This window comes from Podarcis cretensis, assembly GCF_951804945.1.
Source record: "Podarcis cretensis genome assembly, chromosome: 16".
In the NCBI taxonomy this organism is placed as follows: domain Eukaryota; kingdom Metazoa; phylum Chordata; class Lepidosauria; order Squamata; family Lacertidae; genus Podarcis; species Podarcis cretensis.
This window is the reverse complement of record NC_137186.1, coordinates 24,783,631-24,806,664: the sequence shown is the minus strand read 5'-3', so window position 1 is coordinate 24,806,664 and position 23,034 is coordinate 24,783,631. Positions and strand designations below refer to the sequence as shown.

General features: G+C 46.3%; 1 protein-coding gene across 4 annotated transcripts in view; it reads left to right on the top strand.

Moving 5' to 3' along the window:
- NF2 (NF2, moesin-ezrin-radixin like (MERLIN) tumor suppressor) overlaps positions 1–23,034 on the top strand; it is a 95,391-nt gene that overhangs the window by 5,352 nt on the left and 67,005 nt on the right. For all 4 annotated transcript variants that reach the window (XM_079956773.1, XM_079956775.1, XM_079956772.1 and 1 more), the window contains exons 2-4: positions 17,222–17,347; positions 19,508–19,630; positions 21,280–21,363. In XM_079956773.1, coding sequence (XP_079812899.1) covers positions 17,222–17,347; positions 19,508–19,630; positions 21,280–21,363 — 333 coding nt within the window. The remainder of the gene's footprint in view (positions 1–17,221; positions 17,348–19,507; positions 19,631–21,279; positions 21,364–23,034) is intronic.

Sequence of the window (23,034 nt, the reverse complement as noted above, 5' to 3'; positions counted from 1 at the left end):
AAGATCCACATCCATTTAGCTGTCCTTCTAAGTCTCTTCCAGCTCAGTGGTATCATGTTTGCCATGAAGTGACAAGTTCTGTACGCGGGTGAGGGTGCTCAGTTCGGATTTGTGTAATGGTGTTTTGAAGAATTTCTTCTCTTCCTGTGATTTTTCCGTTCCGAATTCTTACCCTGTGGAAGTGCCAACGCTGGTCCCAGCTGATTTCCTGACCTTAACACTCTTGACAGAGAGTGCTTTTGCAAGCCTTGAGTTAAAAGCGAGCTGGAAAGCTCTAAAAGAAACCGTAATAGGGGACAGTTTTGAGCTGGCAAATACATCAGAGATTACCTTACAGCTTATTACTACTTCGGAAGTTGAAATGCAGCAATTGGTGAGCTTTCTTAGCTACCTAATTCCAGCATTTAGGTCTGAAATTGGTTAGCTTTCTTAACAATCAATAGATCACTGTTCATCAGAAATGTATTTATACTCATTCTACAAGGAAGGCTTGTAGCTCAGTGGTAGAGCATCTGCCTTGCATCCAGAAGGTCCCAGGTTCAATCCCAGGTGGGGCTGGGAAAGACTCCCTGCCTGAAATCCTGCATAGTTGTTGCCAGTCAGGGTCGACAATACTGAGCTAGATGGACCAATGGCTTGACTCACAATATGGCACCATCCTGTGTTTCTCAGCATCCTGAGATTGTTATTTGATGAACTGGAAGAATAAAGATACGATACCCTTTAATCAATGGATTGACAATATGACATTCCTTGCAACTTATGAACGGACTGCTTACAGGCACAAACATTGTTTGGATAAGCATGATAACATTTGGAATTAGTTTATACAGAATGTAGTAGGTTATTAACATTTGCATAAGTATTAGGATAATAACACTATATCAGTTTATATAAGAATTTATAGGAATATCTTATCTTCTTCTTCTTCTTTGGCGATCACTCGTAGCTGAGTAAGATTGTCTTCCATAAACATGGTTTTAACAGTGAGTCCATAAGTGACTTTGGAGGCCAATTCTGGATCCACACATCCTTCCATAGTGGGGACATAGGTTTCCAGACAGGAGTTGATCATGGTGAGGGTTTGCCATGCGTGCCTTCCTCTTAGCGCATTTATCCCTTTCGTCCTGAGTTCGAGTGACTTCAAAACCCATGACACCTTTAGTAAAGGCAAGAGTATCTTATATTGCATTTGTGCATGTGTGTGAATTTCTTATATACATCTTAGTCCCCCCCCCACTTTTCTTTATTTTTTCTGTCACTTAAAAAAACCCAATCAACCAACCAGCATCCTGTGTTCCTAACCTACACATTCCCTGTGGTTCTGGGACACTTTGGAGAAGGGCTGTAGCTCAGGGGTAGAGCACCTGCTTTGCATGCATAAGGTCCCTGGCAACTCCAGGTAGAGTTAGGAATGTCTCCTGCCTGAAGCCCTACAGAGTCACTGTCAATTTTTGTAGAGAACGCTGCACTAGGTGGACCCAATGGCCTGACTCAGTATAAGGGAGCTTCCTGTGTTCCTATGGATGATTTAGCACAGCAGTTAACCAAAGGTATTTGTCTTCGAGTGGTTTCCAGGTTTCAAGCGGCCTCCATTGAAATCAGCCCGGAAGAGGAATAAAAGGGTGTGTTTTTGTGAGAGCAAGTTTATTCGCTTCCCAATATCTTGTTTGCTGAAACACTGTTTGCAGGAGGTGATGTCGTGTCAAACAAGCGCACTGACTTCAGAGTGCATTTGTATTGTCACTTTTCTTATTGCACAGGATTCTGTTCTTCTGGGGAAGCAGGCTATTTGTGCAAGAGCTCCACAAATCCACTTGAATTTGCCCAACGTGAATTGGCTGGTAGGGGATTGAATCCTACCTGCACAACAGTAACAGTCTCAATGTGCCTTGAAATTGTTCTGTGTTTAGGACCAGGAGAGAGAGAGCTGACCAAATGAGGGATTGCAAAAGGCCTTTCCAGTGCAAGCCCCAAAAGTTCACAGTGATCATCTTCTCATCTCTAGGCTTATATTGTAGAAGGTAGTGAGGATAGGTAATTTCTGTATTAAGGTTTAAAAAAGGTAAAGGACTCCTGGACGGTTAAATCCAGTCAAAGGCGACTACGGGGTTGTGGCACTCATCCTGCTTTCAGGCCAAGGGAGCCGGTGTTTGTCCACAAACAGCTTTCCAGGTCATGTGTCCAGCATGACTAAACCGCTTCTGGCACAACGGAACACCGTGATGGAAACCAGAGCGCCCAGAAACACTGTTTACCTTCCCGCCACAGTGGTACCTATTTATCTACTTGCACTGGCATGCTTTCGAACTGCTAGGTTGGCAGGAGCTGAGACAGAGCAACGGTATCTCACCCCACTGCGGGGATTTGAACCGCCGACCTTCTGATTGGCAAGCCCAAGAGGCTCAGTGGTTTAGACCACAGCGCCACCCGCGTCCCCTACTTCTGTATTGTCTGTTCAACAATGGTTGAAGGATTTGGGGGGCAGGGAGCATGTGATTCCTTAACTGTGATTCCTGCATTGCAGGGGGTTATTATTTATTGTTGTTGTTATTTATTAAATTTCTATACCGACCTTCATCGGAAGATCTCAGGGCAGTTCGCAGCATAAAAATATGGAATAAAACCACAAAGTACGTAATAAAAACAAGAACAAACCAAACCAATAACCTCTGTCACACAGACTAAATGACCCTCTCAGTCCCTTCCAACTTTACAATTCTATAAATCTGCTGCAACACAGACAGACCATCTTTATAATACAGTGGTACCTCGGGTTACAGATGCTTCAGGTTACAGACTCCACTAACCCAGAAATAGCACCTCAGGTTAAGAGCTTTGCTTCAGGATGAGAACAGAAATTGTGCGGCGGCGGCGTGGCAGCGGCAGCGGCGGGAGGCCCCAGTAGCTAAAGTGGTACGTCAGCTTAAGAACAGTTCCAGGTTAAGAACAGACCTCCAGAACAAATTAAGTTCTTAACCCAAGGTACCACTGTAAAGCTGGTGCCACTAAGGGCTGTATGCTTGGGGAGAACATGCAGTAGGTAACCCCTCTGGCCTGTGGGGCCAGCAGATGTCCTGATTTGACCTGCAGGGTCCTTTTTCTCAGCAAGGTGTTCCCTAGGATTGGTGTCAAAGAAAATCAGCCTTGCTTCCCAAGGCTGTGAGGTATTTGGAGCAGGGTCCCAAATGATGCTCAGAGCATGTGGGAAAAGGTCTCAGGCCATTTGTGGCTTTAAAGGTGGAGAAGAGCACCTTGGATTGAGCCTTGAAACTAGTTGGCAGCTCACGCAAATCACGTAGAGCCAGCAGCGCGATAAAATCAGATCACCTGGGCTCCCATCAGCATTCTGGCTGCATCATGGCTGGCAACGCATGGAAGTTTCCCAGAATTTTCCAAGGGCAGCCCCACATGGAGGTTAACGTGAAATTGAGAGTCCTCAGTTGTACAAGTGAATCTAGAAGCATATCTCATTTTAGACCTGTGTTGGCAATGACAGTGCATCCAGCTGCAACTGGGTAGTGTGTGTGTGTGTGTGTGTGTGTGTGTGTGTGTGTGTTTGCACAACGGGTGGGGGGGAGGCAGGTGTGTTTGTGTGTGTGCTGGGCTTACAATCTGCTTCCAATGCATAATCAGGGGCCAGCAAACTTTTTCAGCAGGGGGCTGGTCCACTGTCCCTGAGACCTTGGGGGGGGGCAGACTATATTTTGAAGAGAGAAAAAATGAACGAATTCCTATGCCCCGCAAATAACCCAGAGATGAATTTTAAATAAAAGGACACATTCTACTTATGTAAAAACACGCTGATTCCCGGACCATCCGTGGGCTGGATTTAGAAGGCCATTGGGCCGGATCCGGCCCCCAGGCCTTAGTTTGTCTACCCATGGCATAGATTGTCTTCTTTTTTTAAGGGGTGGGAGGGTTTTACTCTGTTCAGGGCAAACTTGGAAGGGTCATTTGCCAGTAGTAGAGTTCCATTTATATTTCACATACCCCCTGTTTTGAAGAAGCTGCATTGGTTGTCCGTAACTTAACGATATGGTTAACTTCAAATACTGAAGAGACAACCTTTTATCCTGGCCTTTGACGTTTGAGATGTACAGTGGTACCTCGGGTTACATACGCTTCAGGTTACAGACGCTTCAGGTTACAGACTCCGCTAACCCAGAAATAGTACCTCGGGTTAAGAACTTTACCTCAGGATGAGAACAGAAATTGTGCTCCGGCGGTGCGGCAGCAGCAGAGGCCCCATTAGCTAAAGTGGTGCTTCAGGTTAAGAACACTTTCAGGTTAAGAACGGACCTCCAGAATGAATTAAGTACTTAATCCGAGGTACCACTGTATATTTCTAGGGCCCCCTCTATTTCTGTCACTTGTTTTAAACTGCCAGGGATTAGACTTTCCCCTCTTTTACAGTCACAATAAATTTCTTCCGGCTGAATTAAAAAAAGAATAAGTAGGCTATAGATATCAACAGATCCCATCTGTTTGTTTATTGAAAAGTCAGAAGCTGTCAAGATGTTTTAACCCAGTTCAATCATCATTGGAAAAACAGCTGGCGATCTGGCAAGGCTCTCATGTTGCCCGTTTAAGTTGTGATGTTGGATAAATACCCAGGGTTAAAAATAGCTATCTTCTCTCCTCCTGGACACTTTCCTTAGTATGACCTCCCTTTCCATGCTGCTGCTACCAGGATCTGGCCCTCTACTGTCTTGCCCTTAATCTGTCTGTCTGCGCCTTGCTTTTGCTCCGACAGAGAGGGCCAGTCAAGTGCGCTTCTGTAGCTGTACCTTGCCATGTCTGCTGTCTCCTTAGAGGTTGCACAGAAATAGCTTTTAATTAAAAAGTCGTTATCAAGTTGTCGTGCAGCATAAGTAAATAAAAATAGCTTTTTTTACGGCGTCTGCTTGCAGCATAGTTAAGTGGCTCTTTAAGGGGTTGTGGGTTTTTTGTGACATCTGTTTGTTGAAGAGGGAAATGAGAGGAGCTCTCCTGATTTTCAAGCTCTCAGTGTCTCTGAAATATTATGGGTTTTCTTCTGTGGCTGCTGACCTAGCTCCTGCTGCTGATGTGCGATACCATTATTGGGGACTTGGCATACCCCATTATTTAGCTGTTGCTTCGGATGCCAATGTCTTGGAAGATGTCTTGTAAAATGCTCCGGTATTTTTTCTAAACCCTTTTCATTGCAAATTGAGTAATTCTAGAGATATCACGGTCAGCCACAGCTGGGCACAGGATGACGACAACGTAAGAGCATCAGAAGACCTGCTGGATCAGGCCAGTAGCCCATCTAGTCCAGCACCCTGTTCTCATAGTGGCTGACCAGGTGTAAGCAGGATCTGAGCACATGGGTGCTCCCCCTGTCCTATAGTTTCCAGAAACTGGGACTCAGAAGTAGTTCTCCTTCTGTGGAGGCAAAGTGTAGCCCTTGTGGCTAGTAGCCATTGTTAGCCACCTCCTCCATGAAGTTGTCCCGTCCTCTTTTGAAGCCATTCAAGTGGGTGCCCATAACTGCTTCCTATGGGAGGGAGTTCCACTGTTTCCCTGTGTGCTGCGTGAAGAAGGGCTGTCTTTATCTGTCCCGAATCTTCCAAAATTCAGCTTCATTGGATGCCCACAAATTCTAGTGTTATGAGAGAGACTGTGGTCTAAACCACTGAGCCTCTTGGGCTTCCCGATCAGAAGGTTGGCGGTTTGAATCCCCGCGACAGAGTGAGCTCCCATTGCTCTGTCTCAGCTCCTGCCAACCTAGCAGTTCAAAAGCACACCGGTGCAAGTAGATAAATAGGTACTGTTGTTGCGGGAAGGTAAATGGCATTTCCGTGTGCTCTGGTTTCTGTCACGGTGTCCTGTTGCTCCAGAAGCTGTTGGCTACATGACCCAGAAAGCTGTGGACAAATGCTGACTCCATTTGCCTGAAAGCGAGATGAGCGCCGCAACCCCATAGTCGCCTTTGACTGGACTTCACCATCCAGGGGTCTTTTACCTTTATCTTTTACGAGAGAGATAACTTTCCTCTATCCCACTTTCTCTGTGCCGTGCGTAATTTTATATACTTCTAAACCAATGGTGATAAACGAAGTAAATACAGTTGCCCCCTCTTTTTTCAGAAGAAATTTGAGATGTGTTTTGCTCCCTCTAAAGGCCTGGCTGGTTACCATATTTGAAGGGAGGTTGGTTCTTTTCCACGTGGTAAAGATTGGATAGAGGCTCTTGCAGGAGATGGGAGGATTACCTTTCTCTGAACCTTTACCTTGGCTGGCTTGCTTTAGTTACCTGGGAGTGTTCATTCTGCCAGCACCTTTCTGCCATGTGCCTGCTTCCACTATACTGTTTGCGGCTGGATGGTTGTCTCCTTGGCCATTTCCAGTTCTGTGAATCAAGGATTCTGACAACTCTGAAGTCGAAACAATGAAATTTGTGGCACTGAAAGTGAATGCGCGACCATGCATTGTATTTCTCTTACCTCTTACAATTTGTTTATTTAAGAACTTGTCAAATGTACACAAACCTTTTAGAAGACGATTGCTAATTAAATAGAAAGAAGCTGTACCAACTCTAAGCAGAACCAAAGACAAGAAACTTGGAGGGCAAGATATCTGCAAATCTCAATACAATGAGAATCCAAGGCTTGCATTTAGTAATAAATCATATTTTTAATGCAATCTACGAAATGTTGCCGCCGTATAAAAAATTATCCCCTTTCTGTCCTGTTTCCATAAGCTTTGCCATCGTTGCATCCTGTGTTTTGTCTCTCTGTTCTTGGGGTTGTTGGTCTTGTATGTACTCTCCAATATTTAGCGTACAATATTCTCCCCCCACAACACCTTTATTGAAAGTTCGAAAAGTACATAATTATATGCGCAGTAAACATGGTGAGATGTAAATAAAAGAAAGAAAAAGAGAAACAGCACCCATGTAGAAGGGAAAGTAAAGGGGGGAGGGGGAAAACCCAAAACTAAATACTTTACAAAGTTGTTGTTGTACTTCACCAGATCTTAACCTATTACAGTATTTGTAAGAAAAGATTCCAAATATCATGGAATTTGTCCATGGCAAGTCTGCGTTTATATGCAAGTTGTTCATATGTTGCGAGTTTGTATACCGTATTTTTCGCTGTATAAGACGCACCAGACCACAAGACGCACCTAGTTTTTGGAGGAGGAAAACAAGGAAAAAAAATATTCTGAATCTCAGAAGCCAGAACAGCAAGAGGGATCGCTGCGCAGTGAAAGCAGCAATCCCTCTTGCTGTTCTGGCTTCTGGGATAGCTGCGCAGCCTGCATTCACTCCATAAGACGGACACACATTTCCCCTTACTTTTTAGGAGGGAAAAAGTGAGTCTTATAGAGCAAAAAATACGGTAAGTCTTCAATCCAATCATAGAAGGAAGGCACATTTTTATTTTCCCAATCCATCAGTATCAGTCTTTTAGCTATGATAAGAGCACGAAGAGTCCACTCATATTATCCTTTTGTAAGGTTCCATGTCCTGGGTATATAATTCAAAAGGATATTTTGCTCTGTAAATGTAAGGTTGTTCCGTACAGTTCTGATGATAGTTTCAGTTACCTTCTGCCAAAAATCTTTCAATATAGGACGATGAAAAAAACATATGTTTTAGAGAAGCATTATCCCTAATGCATCTCCAACAGTTAGATACCTTAGATAGCCCTTTTTTAAACAAACGTAAAGGGGTCCATTATATCCTAAATATTATTTTTTTGTTGCATGAGCCTCAATTTAAGGTCCAGAGACACCCTTGTTATAGTAGTTAAAATATTCTTGCTGTAACAAGTAAGAAACACAGTGCAATAGACAGCGCTTTTCTTTTTGTGCATTTTACAAAATTACATTATTTATCTCTGTGAGTGCCTCTGTCTCTCTGCTGTCTTTGTTGAGATCTATTTTATAAATATTTTTTATTAATTTTCCAACATACATTTATAATATCCAATCTAAATTTATCACATATTTTCTCTTTTGAGCTTCCTTCAGCCTCTCTAACAATCATCCATTATTCAATTTTTCAGTTACACATTTCCTAATTTTTATATTGCAATTTACATACCTTCACCCTCTTATTTTTCTTCAACACAATATTCCTCCATCATTCACAGAGCTTCTTGAAATCCCACTAGCGTAGTTTGCTCATCACATATACATTTCAAATAATCTGAAAATTTTCCCCAATCTTCGATGAACTTTTGGTCTCATAGATATCTGATCTTCCCCGTTTATCTAGTTCTGCATAGTCCATCAGTTTCATTCTCCATTCTTCTAACGTCGGTAGTTGTTCCTGTTTCCATTTTTGGGACAGTTATATTCTCGCTGCAGTTACTGCATATTGGAAAAGTTTACAGTCCTTTCTATTTATCTCATTTCCTACAATTCCTAAAAGAAAAGCCTCTGGTTTCATAACAAATGTATATTTCAACATCTTTTTCAATTCGTTATATATCAGTTCCCAGAAACCCTTCACCTTCTTGCAATCCCACCACATATGGTAAAATGTTCCCTCTTTTTCTTTACATTTCCAACACTTATTACATGTTTTATACATTTTTGCCAATTTTATGGGTGGTCTTTGCTGAGATCTGGAGGCGGTGGTGGGGTCTCAGCTCTTTGGCTCTCCTGTTTGCAATGATGGTTTGATGAAGGGTGCGTTTGTGGAGTCTAGAGTTGGGTGATTCAGAACAGGCAAAAGGGAGAACTTATTCACGCAGCAGAGTGAAACTATGGAATTTGCTCCCACAAGACACAGTGATGGTCACCGACTTGGATGGGTTTCAAAGAGGATTAGACAAATACATGGAGAAGGACAGGGGGAACTCACAGGAACTCAGTTCCGGCATCTTTCAGGTGGGCATCCTTGCCATTCTAAGATAATGAGGGAGGTGTTCATGGTGAGTTCCGACACCTCTTTTTCTAGAAAAGTAGCAAAGGGGTGGGGGAAAGGATAAGGTTATCAATGACCACCAGCCGTGATGTCTATGTTCTTCCTCCACCTTCTGAGACAATACAGTCGTACCTTGGAAGTTGAACGGAATCCGTTCCAGAAGTCCGTTTGACTTCCAAAAAGTTCAGAAACCAAAGCGTGGCTTCTGATTGGCTGCAGGAACTTCCTACAGCCAATTGGACATTCAGGTTCCAAGGAATGTTTGCAAACCGGATCACTCATTTCTGGGTTTGCGGCATTTGGAAGCCAAAACGTCTGAGTACCAAGGCGTTTGGGATCCAAGGTACGACTGTAGTACAGTGGTACCTCGGGCTGAGAACTTAATTCGTTCTGGAGGTCCATTCTTAACCTGAAACTGTTCTTAACCTGAGGTACCACTTTAGCTAATGGGGCCTCCCGCTGCTGCTGCACAATTTCTGTTCTCATCCTGAAGCAAAGTTCTTAACCCAAGGTACTATTTCTGGGTTAGTGGAGCCTGTAACCTGAAGCATCTGTACCACAGAACACCTCTATACACTAGTTGCTGGCATTGCAAATGGGGAGAGAGTGCTTTTGTGCTCAGGTCCTGCTCTCAGGCTTGCAATAAGCATCTTTTTGGCCACTGCGAGAACAGGATGCCATCCCAGAAGGGCCTTTGGCAAATCCAATAGGGCTCTTCTGAAGTTTTCCCATGACCCCTGGCTCTTCCAAATAATTTGGAGTCACATCCATGCTGGATCCTTCTCTGCAGCCTTGGCTCGTCGTGCCGTCCTGACTTCATCTCTATCCACAAGTGGGCTCCTCTCTCCTAACATTTGCCATAACTTCGTAGCGGGCCGTAATTCCCTGAGGAGCGGCGGTGCGGTGCTTGTAGCAAGGACACTGTCCCCATATTAAATTGCATTATCGGAGTGACGCTTTGGCTGCCTGCCAGGTGCAAATGACTCCTGTTGCAGGTTAATAAATAATGTACACCCTGTTAATAGATTCCCGCTCCCCCTTCCCCAAACACTTGACATCTTGGCTGGAGAACAAGAAGAGGCCCCCCTTCTCCCATCGTCGACTGGTTGCTGAGTTTTAAGTGCTTACTCCTGTTTACTTTTAGAAAAACGACAACCAGGAGATGCTGATGAATTGCAGGCGCTCTGCACTTAGTTGAGATCATAAATCCCAGCCCTGCAAAATAACCGGCTTGGGGCACTTGGCCCTCTTTATAACCGGAGTTTATCCGTGTATTCCAGCAAGACTTGCAAATATATCTAACAAACCATGTTAAGATAAAGCTAATGGAATATGACAGGACCACCTAGGAGAGAGCATTCATTCTCAAGCTGCTGGCTCAATTTGGGGTGTCTCGAGGCGGAGGGAGAGAGAGTGTGCCCCCCCCCGCCAAGCCCCATTACCCCCAGACAGGAGCCGGGCCATTGCAGCCCTTGCTTTTTATAAATTATGGCTCTGCCACTAATGCAGTTTTTATTTTGGGGATATAGCTTTATTATATCATTCTGGCCACCACTCCGGATGATGGTGGGGGAAGAGCTGTGATGAGGAGCCTTGCTTTTCTTTCAGTTGGTGGTGACCTTCATCAGATGCGTGTGCTAAATCTCACAGCCGCGGTGAGCAAGAATAGTGGAGTGGATTGTCAGGAGTACACGAAGCTGCTTTATACTGAGTCAGACCATCGGTCCATCTGGATCAGCCTTGTCTACACTGACTGGCAGCAGCTCCCCGGGCAGAGGTCTTTCCCAGCCATACCTGGAGATGCTGTCGGGAATTGAACCTCTATGCAAAGCCACTGAGCTACCAGTTCTGCATGCAAAGCCACTGAGCTACCAGTGTTAGAAACTCAGATATATAAGCTAGGCTGTAAAACAGGCTTACAGTTGCCAAAACAGAATGGCTCATTGCCATTTTGGGGCCACACAGCTTGGAATTTTTATTTTTCAGTATGACTTTTCAGTTCCTGAAATTCATTCTTATTGGGCAGATATAATATAACAGAATTATACAGGATGTGTTGCTGGTGTGTGAAAACCATCAAGATCCAAGGATCCCCATGCAAGCACCTCCAGATGGTATAGGCATCAGGTGCCATCCTGGTGCCCGGGCATCTTCACTTGATCACAAGTGGTCGATAGCCAGGTGCCAAATTTTGAACAATCACTACCACCCTTCCCATAAAATAAAGATTCTAGTCCTTATGGGTTTAAACTGAGTTATATAGGAAGCTGCTTTATACTGAGTCAGATCATTGGTCCATGTAGTTCCATATGGTCTACACTGACTGGCAGTGACTCCCCAGGATTTCAGGCAGGGGTATCTACTGGAGATAACAGGGGTTGAGCTTGGAACCTTCTCCACCCACAGCAAGTGCTCTGCCACTGAGCTACAGCCCTTCCTGGTTTCCAAATGTTGATCGGAGGGTGCCAAGTCTGCTTTGACTTAGGGAGCACAAGGAACAGGAATGGATTGAAACAAAACCCCACACAGGACTTAAGGGCAGGATGGTAAAAAGGGCTGTATTTTGATTGCTGCGAATGTCCAGCTAGAGTGTTTGCTGTGGGTTTCCAGGTACTGACATGATCACTGCCTATACTGTGTGCTCAAATGGCACCCCCAAAAAGTTTTGGGTCACGTCCACACCGTTGCTTTAATGCACATGGTTTCCCTCAAAGAATTCTAGGCTGTAGAATTCCTAGAGCTAAAATTCCCAGCAACCCTTAGCAAACTACAGTGCCCAGAATTCTTTGGGGGAAATGATGCGCTTTGCGTGTGCTTTAAAGGTACAGTGCGTACACAGCTTGAATGTAGACGTAAAAGTGATCAGAATAAACACCTGAGGCTGCTCAAATGCCACACAACACACGGTTTCTTCCAAATAATCCTAGTAAACTGTAGTTTACCATTGCAGAGCTACAATTCCCAGCACCCTTAGCAGATGACAGTTTCCAAGATACTTTGGGGAAAAGCCACACGCTTCAAATGTACAGTTCAGCTTCTCCGAATTGGTTTTTAGCATCCAAGCGAAGGAATCCTACCATATGGAATAAGCAAAGGAGTGCCAGTAAAGTTTGATCTTAGTTAAGCTAATTGCGGAAAGACGCCGAATGCAGATTGGTTGTTGAGCCAGTTGCTATGCGCAGGTCCATCTCGGGGTCTATGGCTCTCCCAGCAGCCGTTAAATTGGTGTTACGGCACTTGTGAGTCAAGGCATAAAAACCTAATAGCACCAGCAGCCATCAAAGTGCCTGTTTATGTGTGTGGGGCCAAACTGCCACTGCGGGGCAGAGTAGGGCGGAAGGCTCATTGCCATAAAATGTCCGCGATCAATATCTTAAAACCACACTTAGAAATCATCCGAATCTCTCTCTCTCTCTCTCTCTCTCTCTCTCTCTCTCTCTCCCTCCCTCCCTCCCTCCCTCCCCCCCCTCTCTCTCTCTCTCTCCCCCTCTCCCCGCTCCCACATCCTTGTCCTATGCTCTAAACGCAATGCCTGAAAATGGTCCAAGAACTTCCCTGTTGGCTTTGTGCGGACTTACATAACACCCCACATCATTTGCAGTCTGCAGACAGACTGCCGCTTCCGGGAGCGAGGGCTTCTGCATTGTTTGTAGTCTAAAGCGCGGCTGGAGTTTGAAAACACCAGTTCCACAGGGTGCAGACCCTGCATCTGTGGATGAATACCTCTTTTCCTTGGCAAGGCTTCTGCAGGAGCCCTGCATTTGCAAGCCCCTCCTTTCGCCGCCACTTTCCACTCCAGTGAATGGACGGGTCGCTTTGCCACGTGGACTCCATGGCTCTCATTTCACTGTTCTGTCTTGGCAACATCCATTTGTAAATCCAGTTATTTTGTTTGCTTGTCTTTCTGTTGCATTTCTCCTCTTCACCTCCAACTGCATTTCTCTCCTGATGCTTGTTTGTGGATGCTCCACTGTCAGAGGCAGCAATGATTCTGTTCGTTGTTGGAGACCACAGAAGGTGCTCTTGTGCTCGGTTCCTGCTTGCCTTTTTCTCCCACAGGCTTCTGGCTGGCCACTGTGAGAACAGGATGCTAGGCAGGGCGAGCCATTGGCCTCATCCACCAGGGCTCTTATGATACTCTCATATTTTTGAGCTCAAGGCTATTGGTGACCCCAAATGCCAGCAAACCCAGGGGCGAAGGAAGGCTAACCAGCACCCGGCGGCGCATGTGCTACTGCGTACTGTGCATGCACATGCACAGTATGTAGCGGTGCCGCACGTGCACTGTGCAGCGGTTTGCCGATGGCGCCACTCAAGCGCTGCACGGAAGGCGGCAGGATCCCTCCTCCACCGCTGCAGCCACCTTCGCACGTGGCTGTGGCGGCACAATGGTGGCTGGGTGAGCTCCCTGCAGGGTGCCTTGTCACCCCCTCAGAGAAGGCCCCTGGAGCGGACCGCCCCCCGCCTCCCTTCCTCTGCCACTGAGCAAACCAACATGTCCACAAGCCATTATTCATTCTCCCCTCCCCTTGGCGTCGTAGGCAGTGCTGACCCACACGGTGGCTGCTTCACAGGGCTGGTATTCCAATTCCTCAGTCTTAATTTCTCCAGTTTTGTTTCTCTTGTAATCACTAAGTGAAGCTAAACACTTTGAAATGGCCGAGCTCGACTCATCCTGTGCTTGCAGCTTGCAGCTGGCATCTGTTCATTGTTGGTAATGAACAACCTCTCCACCCCGAACGTATGAAATGGAATATTTTCCACCAGAAAATAAGGCACCAGGGGAAAAAAATTCACAGCAGTGGTACTGGAAAGAATTTTGACACCGGAGGTGGGGGGTGCAAGGCAAAAGGAATTGGGATTAAAATCTCTTTTTGATGCAGTGGGGAGCAGTAGCCACAAGTGGGCAGTGTGCAATAACAGCTGGAGAAGGGAGAGCAGCTGGAGCAGAGCTGTTGTGCCATGTGTGAGGATTAATATTGAATGCTATGCCGGTGATCCTAAGACTTGAGAGATACTGACAAGGTGGGAGGGAGGCCCCCCTGCCTTAATGCTTCAGAAGAGCAGCCATATGTCTCTCCCTGCAATTTTATCGATTCCCAGACGTAGAAAAGCACCAGGATCTCACTTGCTTTATTTCCTACTGGTGTACCATTTTTTTAAAAAACAAGCCAAAGCTTTCTTTTTGTACTGTTGATATGCAGCCATTTGAAAGACCACCTCTTTTTTGACTGCTTCAATTTCCATTTCTCCAGGTGAATTTCTCTGCTCCCTACTAACCCGAAGTGAACGTGTGGGTTTGCTTTATTGCAATTCCTCCCCTTGTTAACCCAGCAGCTGGAGCTGCTGCTGTTGAGACTTTTCTTTCGGGGACCCTGCAGCCTTTTCCTTGAAAGGCTTTTTTCTGAGGAGGGCTGCACTCGCTTGGCGCTGACCTGTTGTGGGGGCCGAGGGCACTTCTTCATACAGAGCATGGTTAAAGTATGGAACGTGCTGCCGCAGGAGGCGATGATGACTGCCTGCCGACCAAGATGGCTTTAAAAGAGAATTAGACAAATTCATGACAAATTCATCAGCTTGGCCTCCACAGTTGGAGGCAGCAATGCTTCTGAATACTAGTTGGAGGGGAGAGGGCTCTTGTGCTGGAATCCTGCTTTTGGGCTTCCCAATGGGGCATCTAGTTGGCCACTGCGAGAGCAGGATGCTGGACCAGATGGGCCACAGGCCTGATCAAGAAGGGCTCTTTTTAGGTCTCCATTGGCGGATGTCGAGGCATCTGATTTCTGGCCCTTGACATCCTTCTCCCTCCCTCCTCACCCAGTAGACTGATGAGGAAGAGATGGAAGACTCTTTCCAGACATCTCAAGGAAGTGCTTGTGAAATTAGGCCAAGGGGTGCATGTGGTCTTAGGTCTGTAGCTCATCCCCTAACTGCTGTAAGGGTAGCCTGGGTATGGGAGGCTCTACTCAGTCCTGTCTAGATGTATGTCAGTATAATAATCTGTTCCGGAAGTCCATTTGACCTCTGAAACGTTCAGAAACCAAAGCACGGCTTCTGATTGGCTGCAGGAAGCTCCTTCAGCCACTCGGAAGCGGTGGAAGCCCCGTCAGACTTTCGGCTTCCAAAAGAATATTCAAAAACTGGAGCACTCAGTTTTGGTTTTCGAGCGCTCGGTAGCCAGAACGTTCAATTCCCAAGGCGTTCAGGAGCCGAGGTATGACTGTAATAGGTTTTCAAGGAAGTCCGTATCTTCCCTTCATTAGAATGTAAGAAGAGCCCTGCTGGGTCAAGCCAAAGGCCTGGCCTGTGCAGCATCTTCCTCTCCCAAACCAGATCGCCTTTGGCTAACCAGATGTCCAGATGGGAGGCCCACAAATAGGCCCTGAACACAACAGCACTCCCTCCCCATTTGTGATTCTCAGCAACTGATGCTCAGAGGCATGCTACCACTGACAGCGGAGGGAGACCATAACATAGAGCCAGGGTGCTGTAGTGGTTAGAGTGTTGGACTAGGACCTGGGAGACCAGGGTTCAAGTCCTCAGTCGGCCAGCTCACTGGGTGATGTTGGGGCCAGTCGCTCACTCTCAGCCTAAACTAGCTCAGAGGACTGTTGTGGGGATTAAATGAGGAGGGGTGGGTGGGGAAACCATATATGCCACTTTGAGCTCCTTGGAGACGGGATATAAATGCAGTGAAATACGTGGAGCCCTACTGGATCAAACATGGGGCATCTCTTCCAGATATCCTGGACCCAATCATACATAACAAAACCAGTCCCTGCATATAAAAGTGATCTGTCTCTGCTCCTTTCTAATACTTCCCTTTTGTTACCTGCTTTCCCATAACCGCAGCATTAAAAAGCCCATGCTTTAATGCCTCCTCTCCAAGTGCTTAATTGAAGAATAATGCATATACTGTATGGGAAGGGAACGCAATTGCCACTCTAAAGAGAGAGTGAAAGCTTAATCCTCAGGGTAACTGCCTGATCAGGTTGCTTTAGCTGTCTCCATATTTCTATGAGCATTGCTCTGCTTACATAACCCATCTCCTTCTCCCTTGCTGCCCTGCATGCTCAAAATGTCTTCCCAAACACCTACAATGTGCCACTTCCATTCAGTGGAAGATGTGCAAAGTTAACCCGGTAGAAAGCACACAGGGATCCCAACGAGTATATATATCCTTATGAAATGGGATGCATGATTTAGAGCCTTAAATCTAAATTTGCTGCTGCGACAGTGCACGGAGACTAACCGATTGCTACCCTGCAGAAGAGCAACTAAATTTTGAGATGTATACGCCACTGGTTATTCTTTTACCCCCCCCCCCCCCGTTTTTGAGTGAAGCATTCAGTTTGTTAGTGAATTCCATAGTTGTTGCGGTTCTTACTGAATTTTTTACTAGCGTGTCCCAGACTGGGTTACAACAATTTAAAGTACAGAATTGAAAACGGTCAGAACCAATTAGTCAGAGGGATAGGCTAGGCTCTGGAAACACACATCTCAGGGGTCAAAGGCTGGGGTAAAGAGGGGCATCTTCAGTATTTGCTGAAAGTTGTATAGGGAAGTTTCTAGATGCCCCTCTGTTGGTAGTTCTACAACTTAGGGGTTGCCACAGAGAAAGCCCTGCTCCCCCTGAACTCCTGAGGGTTGCATAAGTACATAAGAAGAGGCTGCTGGATCAGGGCAATAGCCTATCAAGTCCAGCATCCACAGTGGCCACCGAGATTCCTCTTCCGGGGAACCCTCAAGGAGGACCCGAGGCCAAGAGCCCTCTCCCCTCCGGTGGTTTCCAGCAATTGAAAAGCATTGCTTCCTCCTCCAACCATGGAGACAGAGCATAGCCATCACTGCTAGGAGCCATTGATTGCCTTCTCCATGGATTTGCAGTTGTTCTGCTCCTTGTTGCAGCTGTCCTGTGGAGCAATGTTGGAGTCACCCAAGAGATTGTCAGCTGCAACGTCTTTGATGGCAGGAGCATTTGCCCACCAGACAGAAACCCAGTTGGAAACCCCTAAATCTGAGATGGGGAACCTGCAGCCTTCCAGATGTTGTTTGATCCCCAGCTCCCATAATCTCTTATTGTTGGCCGTGCTGCCTGGGGCTGGTGGCTGTTAGTTTCCACAACAACTGGAGGGCTCACAGGTCCCTGCTTTAAATGTTACAGAACAAGCAAGCCCTGTGTTGCTTTTGTTCTTCTCCCATGGAGGTCTTATTTCTGCTTTATCCATCTGGCGGCAGCGATGGACATGACCACACGTCGTCCAAAGCAAACTTGTGTCTGGGAGCAGGAGGCTGTAACTTTTGTTTCCCTTTTACGCAGGTCAAGTGGAAAGGAAAGGACCTGTTTGACCTGGTGTGCAGGACACTGGGACTCCGCGAAACGTGGTTCTTTGGGCTGCAATACATGATCAAAGACACAATGGCGTGGCTCAAGATGGATAAGAAGGTAAGGACAGAACGTTCTGGTGGACATTTCACGGAGCTGAATGTTGGAAGGTTCAGGGCAGAGAAAAGGAAGGAATTCTTCCTGCAACGCACAGTTAAACTAAGGAACTCGCTGCTACAGGGAGCAGTGATGGCCACCAACTTGGATGGCTTCAAAAGAGGATTAGACAGATTCATGGAGGAGAAGACTATCAATGGCTACTTGCCAGGATGGCTGTGTTCTGCGTCTACAGATGCAGAGGCAACAGTGATTCTGAATATAGGAAGGGAGAGTTCTCTTGTGCTCAGGTCCTGCTTGTAGGTTTCCCATGGGTATCTGGTTGGCCACTGTGAGAACAAGATGCTTGACTAGATGGGCCGTTGGCCTGATCCAGCAGGCTCTTCTTACGTTCTCATGGATTCCATGGGGACCAGCTTCTTAGTAAACTAGCCGTAAGATTACTGCCTCCGATTCCTAGGTAGCAAGTGGTTGCGAGTTCATTCCTGTAGCTCAGCTGTAACTTTTGCACAGTAAGCCTGAGTGTTAACTATAAGTCAAGGCTAGCATATCTGAGCTGCATGTAGTACTGGCGAATTCTCACTGGGGAAGCTTGCTCCGAGATGGCTTTCCTCTCCTTAATCTGTTCCCAGGCAGCTGAAGTTGGATGACATTTCGGGACCAGACGTATGTTGTGCATTAAGAGTGTTTACTCAGCGCACCGTTCCCTCTAGCTGGATGTGTTTGCCTTGACTGATGGGACTTTGCACTGTCTGCTACAAAATCTGTCGAAGGCAGCGGTGTGGTGCCAAGCAAATGCTTATGTCTTAACTAGAGACCTGGGGCTTTAAGCTACACTGCGGTTTCCTAACTAGGGACGCTCCGGGTATCAGAAGCGTTGCGGAAAATAAAGAGCAAGGCCACTCCGAGATAAGAGCGAGGAAATCTTTATTGGTGGATGTCCAGTTTCTCTGGGAAAATAGTAAAAAGTCTTAAGTGTGTCTAAACGTTTAGAAAGGCCTAGGAAGCACATGGGGGAACCCGCAGGCCAGCTCTTGCGCCAGGGGAGCATACCAGGGAATCTTAAATACCCATTGCTGAGTATTTATTTCATAAAATCTATACGCTGCTTGATTGTAAAGAAATCCCTCAACGTGGTTTTCAATTCAACAATAATCAGCAAAAAGAAAAATTAACAGCGCCAATCTAAGATTTAAAAAAAGTGAAAATAGCAATGGACTGAGAACAGATTTAGCCTTGCATCAGTTTTCTAAACATCTGAGATTGTCTGCTGAAACAAAAGCTTTTTTAGAAGGACCCGAAAAGTGAAGGTGCGTGCCTGATATCAATAGACAGGGAGTTCCAAAGTGCAGGTCCTGCCACACGCGGAATGGGTATTATGTGGCACCTGTAAAAGAGCCAGTTCTGCTGATTGAAGGAGCTGAGTGGGTGTATATGGGGCAAAGCGATCTAGTAGGGAAATTATTAAATATTCCTTTAAGAGAATGAAGGACTGACCCACACCATAAGGATAAAGCACATCCCAAGCACATTCGAAAAACGTGGCTTCCTCCAAAGGATCCCAGGAACTGTAGTTTACCAATCACAGAGCTACAATTCCCAGTATCCTTAAGAAACTTCAGTGTCCCAGGATTCTTTGAGAGAAGTCCTGTGCTTTAAACAGGTTCAGCGCGAGGGCCTTCTGGCAGTTCCCTCACTGCCAGAAGCGAAGTTACAGGGAACCAGGTAGAGGGCCTTCTCGGTAGTGGCACCCGCCCTGTGGAACACTCTCCCACCAGATGTCAAAGGAAAAAACAACTACCAGACTTTTAGGAGACATCTGAAGGCAGCCCTCTTTAGGGAAGCTTTTAATATCTGAAGGACTATTGTATTTTAATATTTTGTTGGAAGCCGCCCAGAGTGGCTGGGGAAAACCAACCAGATGGGTGGGGTGTAAATATCAAATTATTATTATTATTATTATTGATGTATGTGTAGATTTGCCCTACATTGTAAGGTAGAGTAGGGACTGGACTTCTGAATCTTGGCTTCATCATAATGCTTTGTGCCTCTGGACACTTGCTGGAGTTTGGTCTGCTCTGTTCTGTGTTAAGAAACCAAATGTGATAGTCAAGGCTTTTCATACATTCTTCCAAGAGATTAAAAGGAGATCTAATTCTGCAGGTCCTGGACCATGATGTTCCAAAGGAGGAGCCGGTCACTTTTCACTTCCTGGCCAAGTTTTACCCAGAGAACGCAGAGGACGAGCTCGTTCAGGACATCACTCAGCACCTATTTTTCCTTCAAGTAGGTGTTTTGTAAGGGAGACTCATGTTTGCCTGACCCAGCGGGAGGGAAAATACTTTCAAGTCGGAATGGAGGCATTGCATATTTTGGCAGCCAGGAGGCAGCTGTTGTTTCTGACTTTGAAAATCCAGCATCTGAAAGGGAGCCCTTAAGGGTTTAATTTTGATGCATTGCAAGGGGTTGGACAAGATGTCCCTTGGGGTCCCTTCTAACTCTACAGTTCCAATTCTGTGATTCCAGGATCAGAGGTGAGAGCGGGCGGAGCTGGGGGGGTGAGCCTTAGCTTTGCACAGTAAGCCATAATCCAGCGTGGTATAGTGGTTAGGTATGCGGGTGGCGCTGTGGGTTAAACCACAGAGCCTAGGACTTGCCGATCAGAAGGTCGGTGGTTTGAATCCCCGCGACGGGGTGAGCTCCCGTTGCTCGGTCCCTGCTCCTGCCAACCTAGCAGTTCAAAAGAACGTCAAAGTGCAAGTAGATAAATAGGTACCACTCTGGCAGGAAGGTAAACGGTGTTTCCGTGCGCTGCTCTGGTTCGCCAGAAGCAGCTTAGTCATGCTGGCCACATGACCCGGAAGCTGTACGCCGGCTCCCTCAGCCAATAAAGCGAGATGAGCGCTGCAACCCCAGAGTTGGTCACGACTGGACCTAATGGTCAGGGGTCCCTTTACCTTTACCTATAGTGGTTACAGGGTTGGACTTCAGCCTGAGACCAAGGTTCAAATCCTCACTCAGCCGGTTACTGCCCCTCGGCCTACCCTACCTCGCAGGGGTGTCGTGGGGATTAAATGAGGAAGAAGACGAGAACCATGTATGCCACCTTAAGATCCTTGGAGTAAAAGCTGGGATATAAATGCAATAAATATATAAATAAGAAGTCAGAGGCTTTTACACCCCTCCCACCATCTAGGAAGAGAAGGCGTTATTACAGTTGAAGGGCACATCCCAGTGTGACGAGCAAAGGATGTGGAAGGGGACCAGTGTTGGGTGTGGCACGGTTTTGGGAGAGAGTCCCAAGGCTAAGATAAAGGTCTAGAGGACTGCATTTCCCTGCCCTTGTCTACAATGTTGTGCCTGGATCAGGGAAGAAGGCCTGGTCTATTCCTGCTTTAGTTGGATATTTCTATGGGATTTTGGGTTAAGTTGCTGCCTCTCAGCCACCATTTCCCCCTCTGTTAAATGGGAGCAGTGACCTACCTCGCTGTGCCAAACAATATTTTGCATGTTTAAATGGGGCGGGGGGGGGGTATCAATTTGGGTTTGGATCCAGACTTGGTTGTATACATAGAGTAGACCAGGGGTCGGCAACCAAAGGCCCCTGGGCCACAAGCCGCCCACGGAGATTGTTTAACCGGCCCACGAGCCATCCCCGAACAGAGCCACCTGCCTGGCGAGTCCCTGTTTGCTGTGCTAAATTGGCGCAGGGCAGCGACTCGCTTCTGTGGCGTTGAAAATTGCATCTGTGCAGACGCTGGAAATCACGGGCGCGCATGCGATTCGGCCCACAGAGGGATCTCCGCTGGAGTGAACCGGCCCAGGCGAGGAAAACCTTGCCAACCTCTGGAGTAGACGCTTTGAAAAACATTGTGGCCGTCTGCTGGAGTTGTCTTTCTTAGCTGCGCTATAGCTCCTGCATTTTTTTTATTCAGGTGAAGAAGCAGATATTGGATGAGAAGATTTCCTGTCCCCCAGAGGCATCTGTCCTCCTTGCCTCTTACGCAGTCCAAGCCAAGGTAAGGACAGCGGCATGAATGACCATTTTATTTTAGTTTTCATAAAATTTATGCACTACTGGACTGTAAAACAAACAAAAAGCAAACAAACTCAACAGCTTCAAAGTGGTTTACAAAAAGAATAAAACAGTTAAATTATCCATAAATACACTTAAAGACAGCAACTTTAAACTTTCAAAAAAGAAATCAGTGAAAAAACAGATTAAAACACACATTATCATTCTACATATCTGGGTAGGCTCGTTGAAAGAAAAAATGTCTTTAGTAGGTACCGGAAAGAGCACAGTGATATCAATAGGCAGGGAGTTCCAAAGGGTGGATGAAGCAAAGCTGAAAGGTCAGTTTCCTACCAATGGGGAACGCATATCATGTGGTACCTGTAACAGTACCAGTTCCACAGACTGAATTGTTCTAGGGGGGCGTATAACGTGGTTAAGTGACCCTAAGTTGTTACGGGCAATGGGCGGAGCCCAAGGCCAGCTGTGGGCGGGGCTAGCAATACAGGTGCAGCTCCTTGGTCTCATTTTGATGCTTTGTTGAAGAAACCTCAGAGTTCTCATCTCCTATATCGCCACCATCATTTATCGCCTTCCACCCACATGTCTCAAGGCAGTGTCCAAAATGCAATAAAAACAGTTTTTAAAAAAAATCTTAGGAAATGACAGCAGATAAATGTAAAAAGTAGATACTCATAGCAGAGACCTATTTATCCAGCTAGGAAAGCCTGTCGGAAAACAACAACTCTCTACTTGTTGCCAGAAAAGTGCCGATAGCAGGTGCCTGTTGTATCCCGACAGGGATGCCGTTTCACAGCTGAAAGCCCTGCTCTTGAGTTTCAGTGAAACGGGCTTCTGAACTCTTTGGAACTTGTGGGAGATGGAGATTTACCTACTGGGTAAAGAAGGGATCGTGCCCATACAGCAGGCCTCGTTTTGCCGAAGGGCCAGCACTCGCCTTGGCAATGTGGTCAGATACCTCATTATGTCGAAGATGAGATGTGTGGCATCTCAGGGCTTTGCTGCAATCTCCATCGATGGCTTCTCCACATCTTCAACTTCAGTGGTGTGTGTGTGGGGGGGGGGCAGATTCATGCATTGCCCCCACCTAGCAAACCTTCATAGCTTACTATGTTCACTGATTATACTGCTTCCCCACCCGCCTACCGCCTCTTGTGTCATTTCATTTAAAAAACGAGAGGAAAAGAACACTGCTTGTGGGGGTAGCAGTTGTGTAGAAAGGCGATGCTTGAGACATAAATATTGATAAATGCTTATTGTTGATGCTGTATTCTTTGCGGCTCCAACGATTGGTGACTAATGCATCTTACCTTTTCCTTAGCCAAAAAAAGAGAAGTCGTTTCATTTAGGGAACTGACCCGCAGAGGAAGATGAGTCTCTTAATAAGTGTTTACAAAAGACTGCAATGTATTGAGCCCCTGTGCACCATCCTGCTATTAGACCACACGGGTGAGCGTTGATAGTCTCCTTTTGCTGCCTGTGCATCATGTTCTCAAGCAGGGGGTGCGTAGAACAACTCTAATTGGCAGAAAAGTAGCTCTCTGGAGCAGACTTCGCCGTCTTCTACCTGTTGAGCTCCAAAATCGTCATTCCTTTGTGTGTTTTCTCCTCAGCACACGGTTGTATAACATTTCTTCTTCCTGTAAAGGAGCTC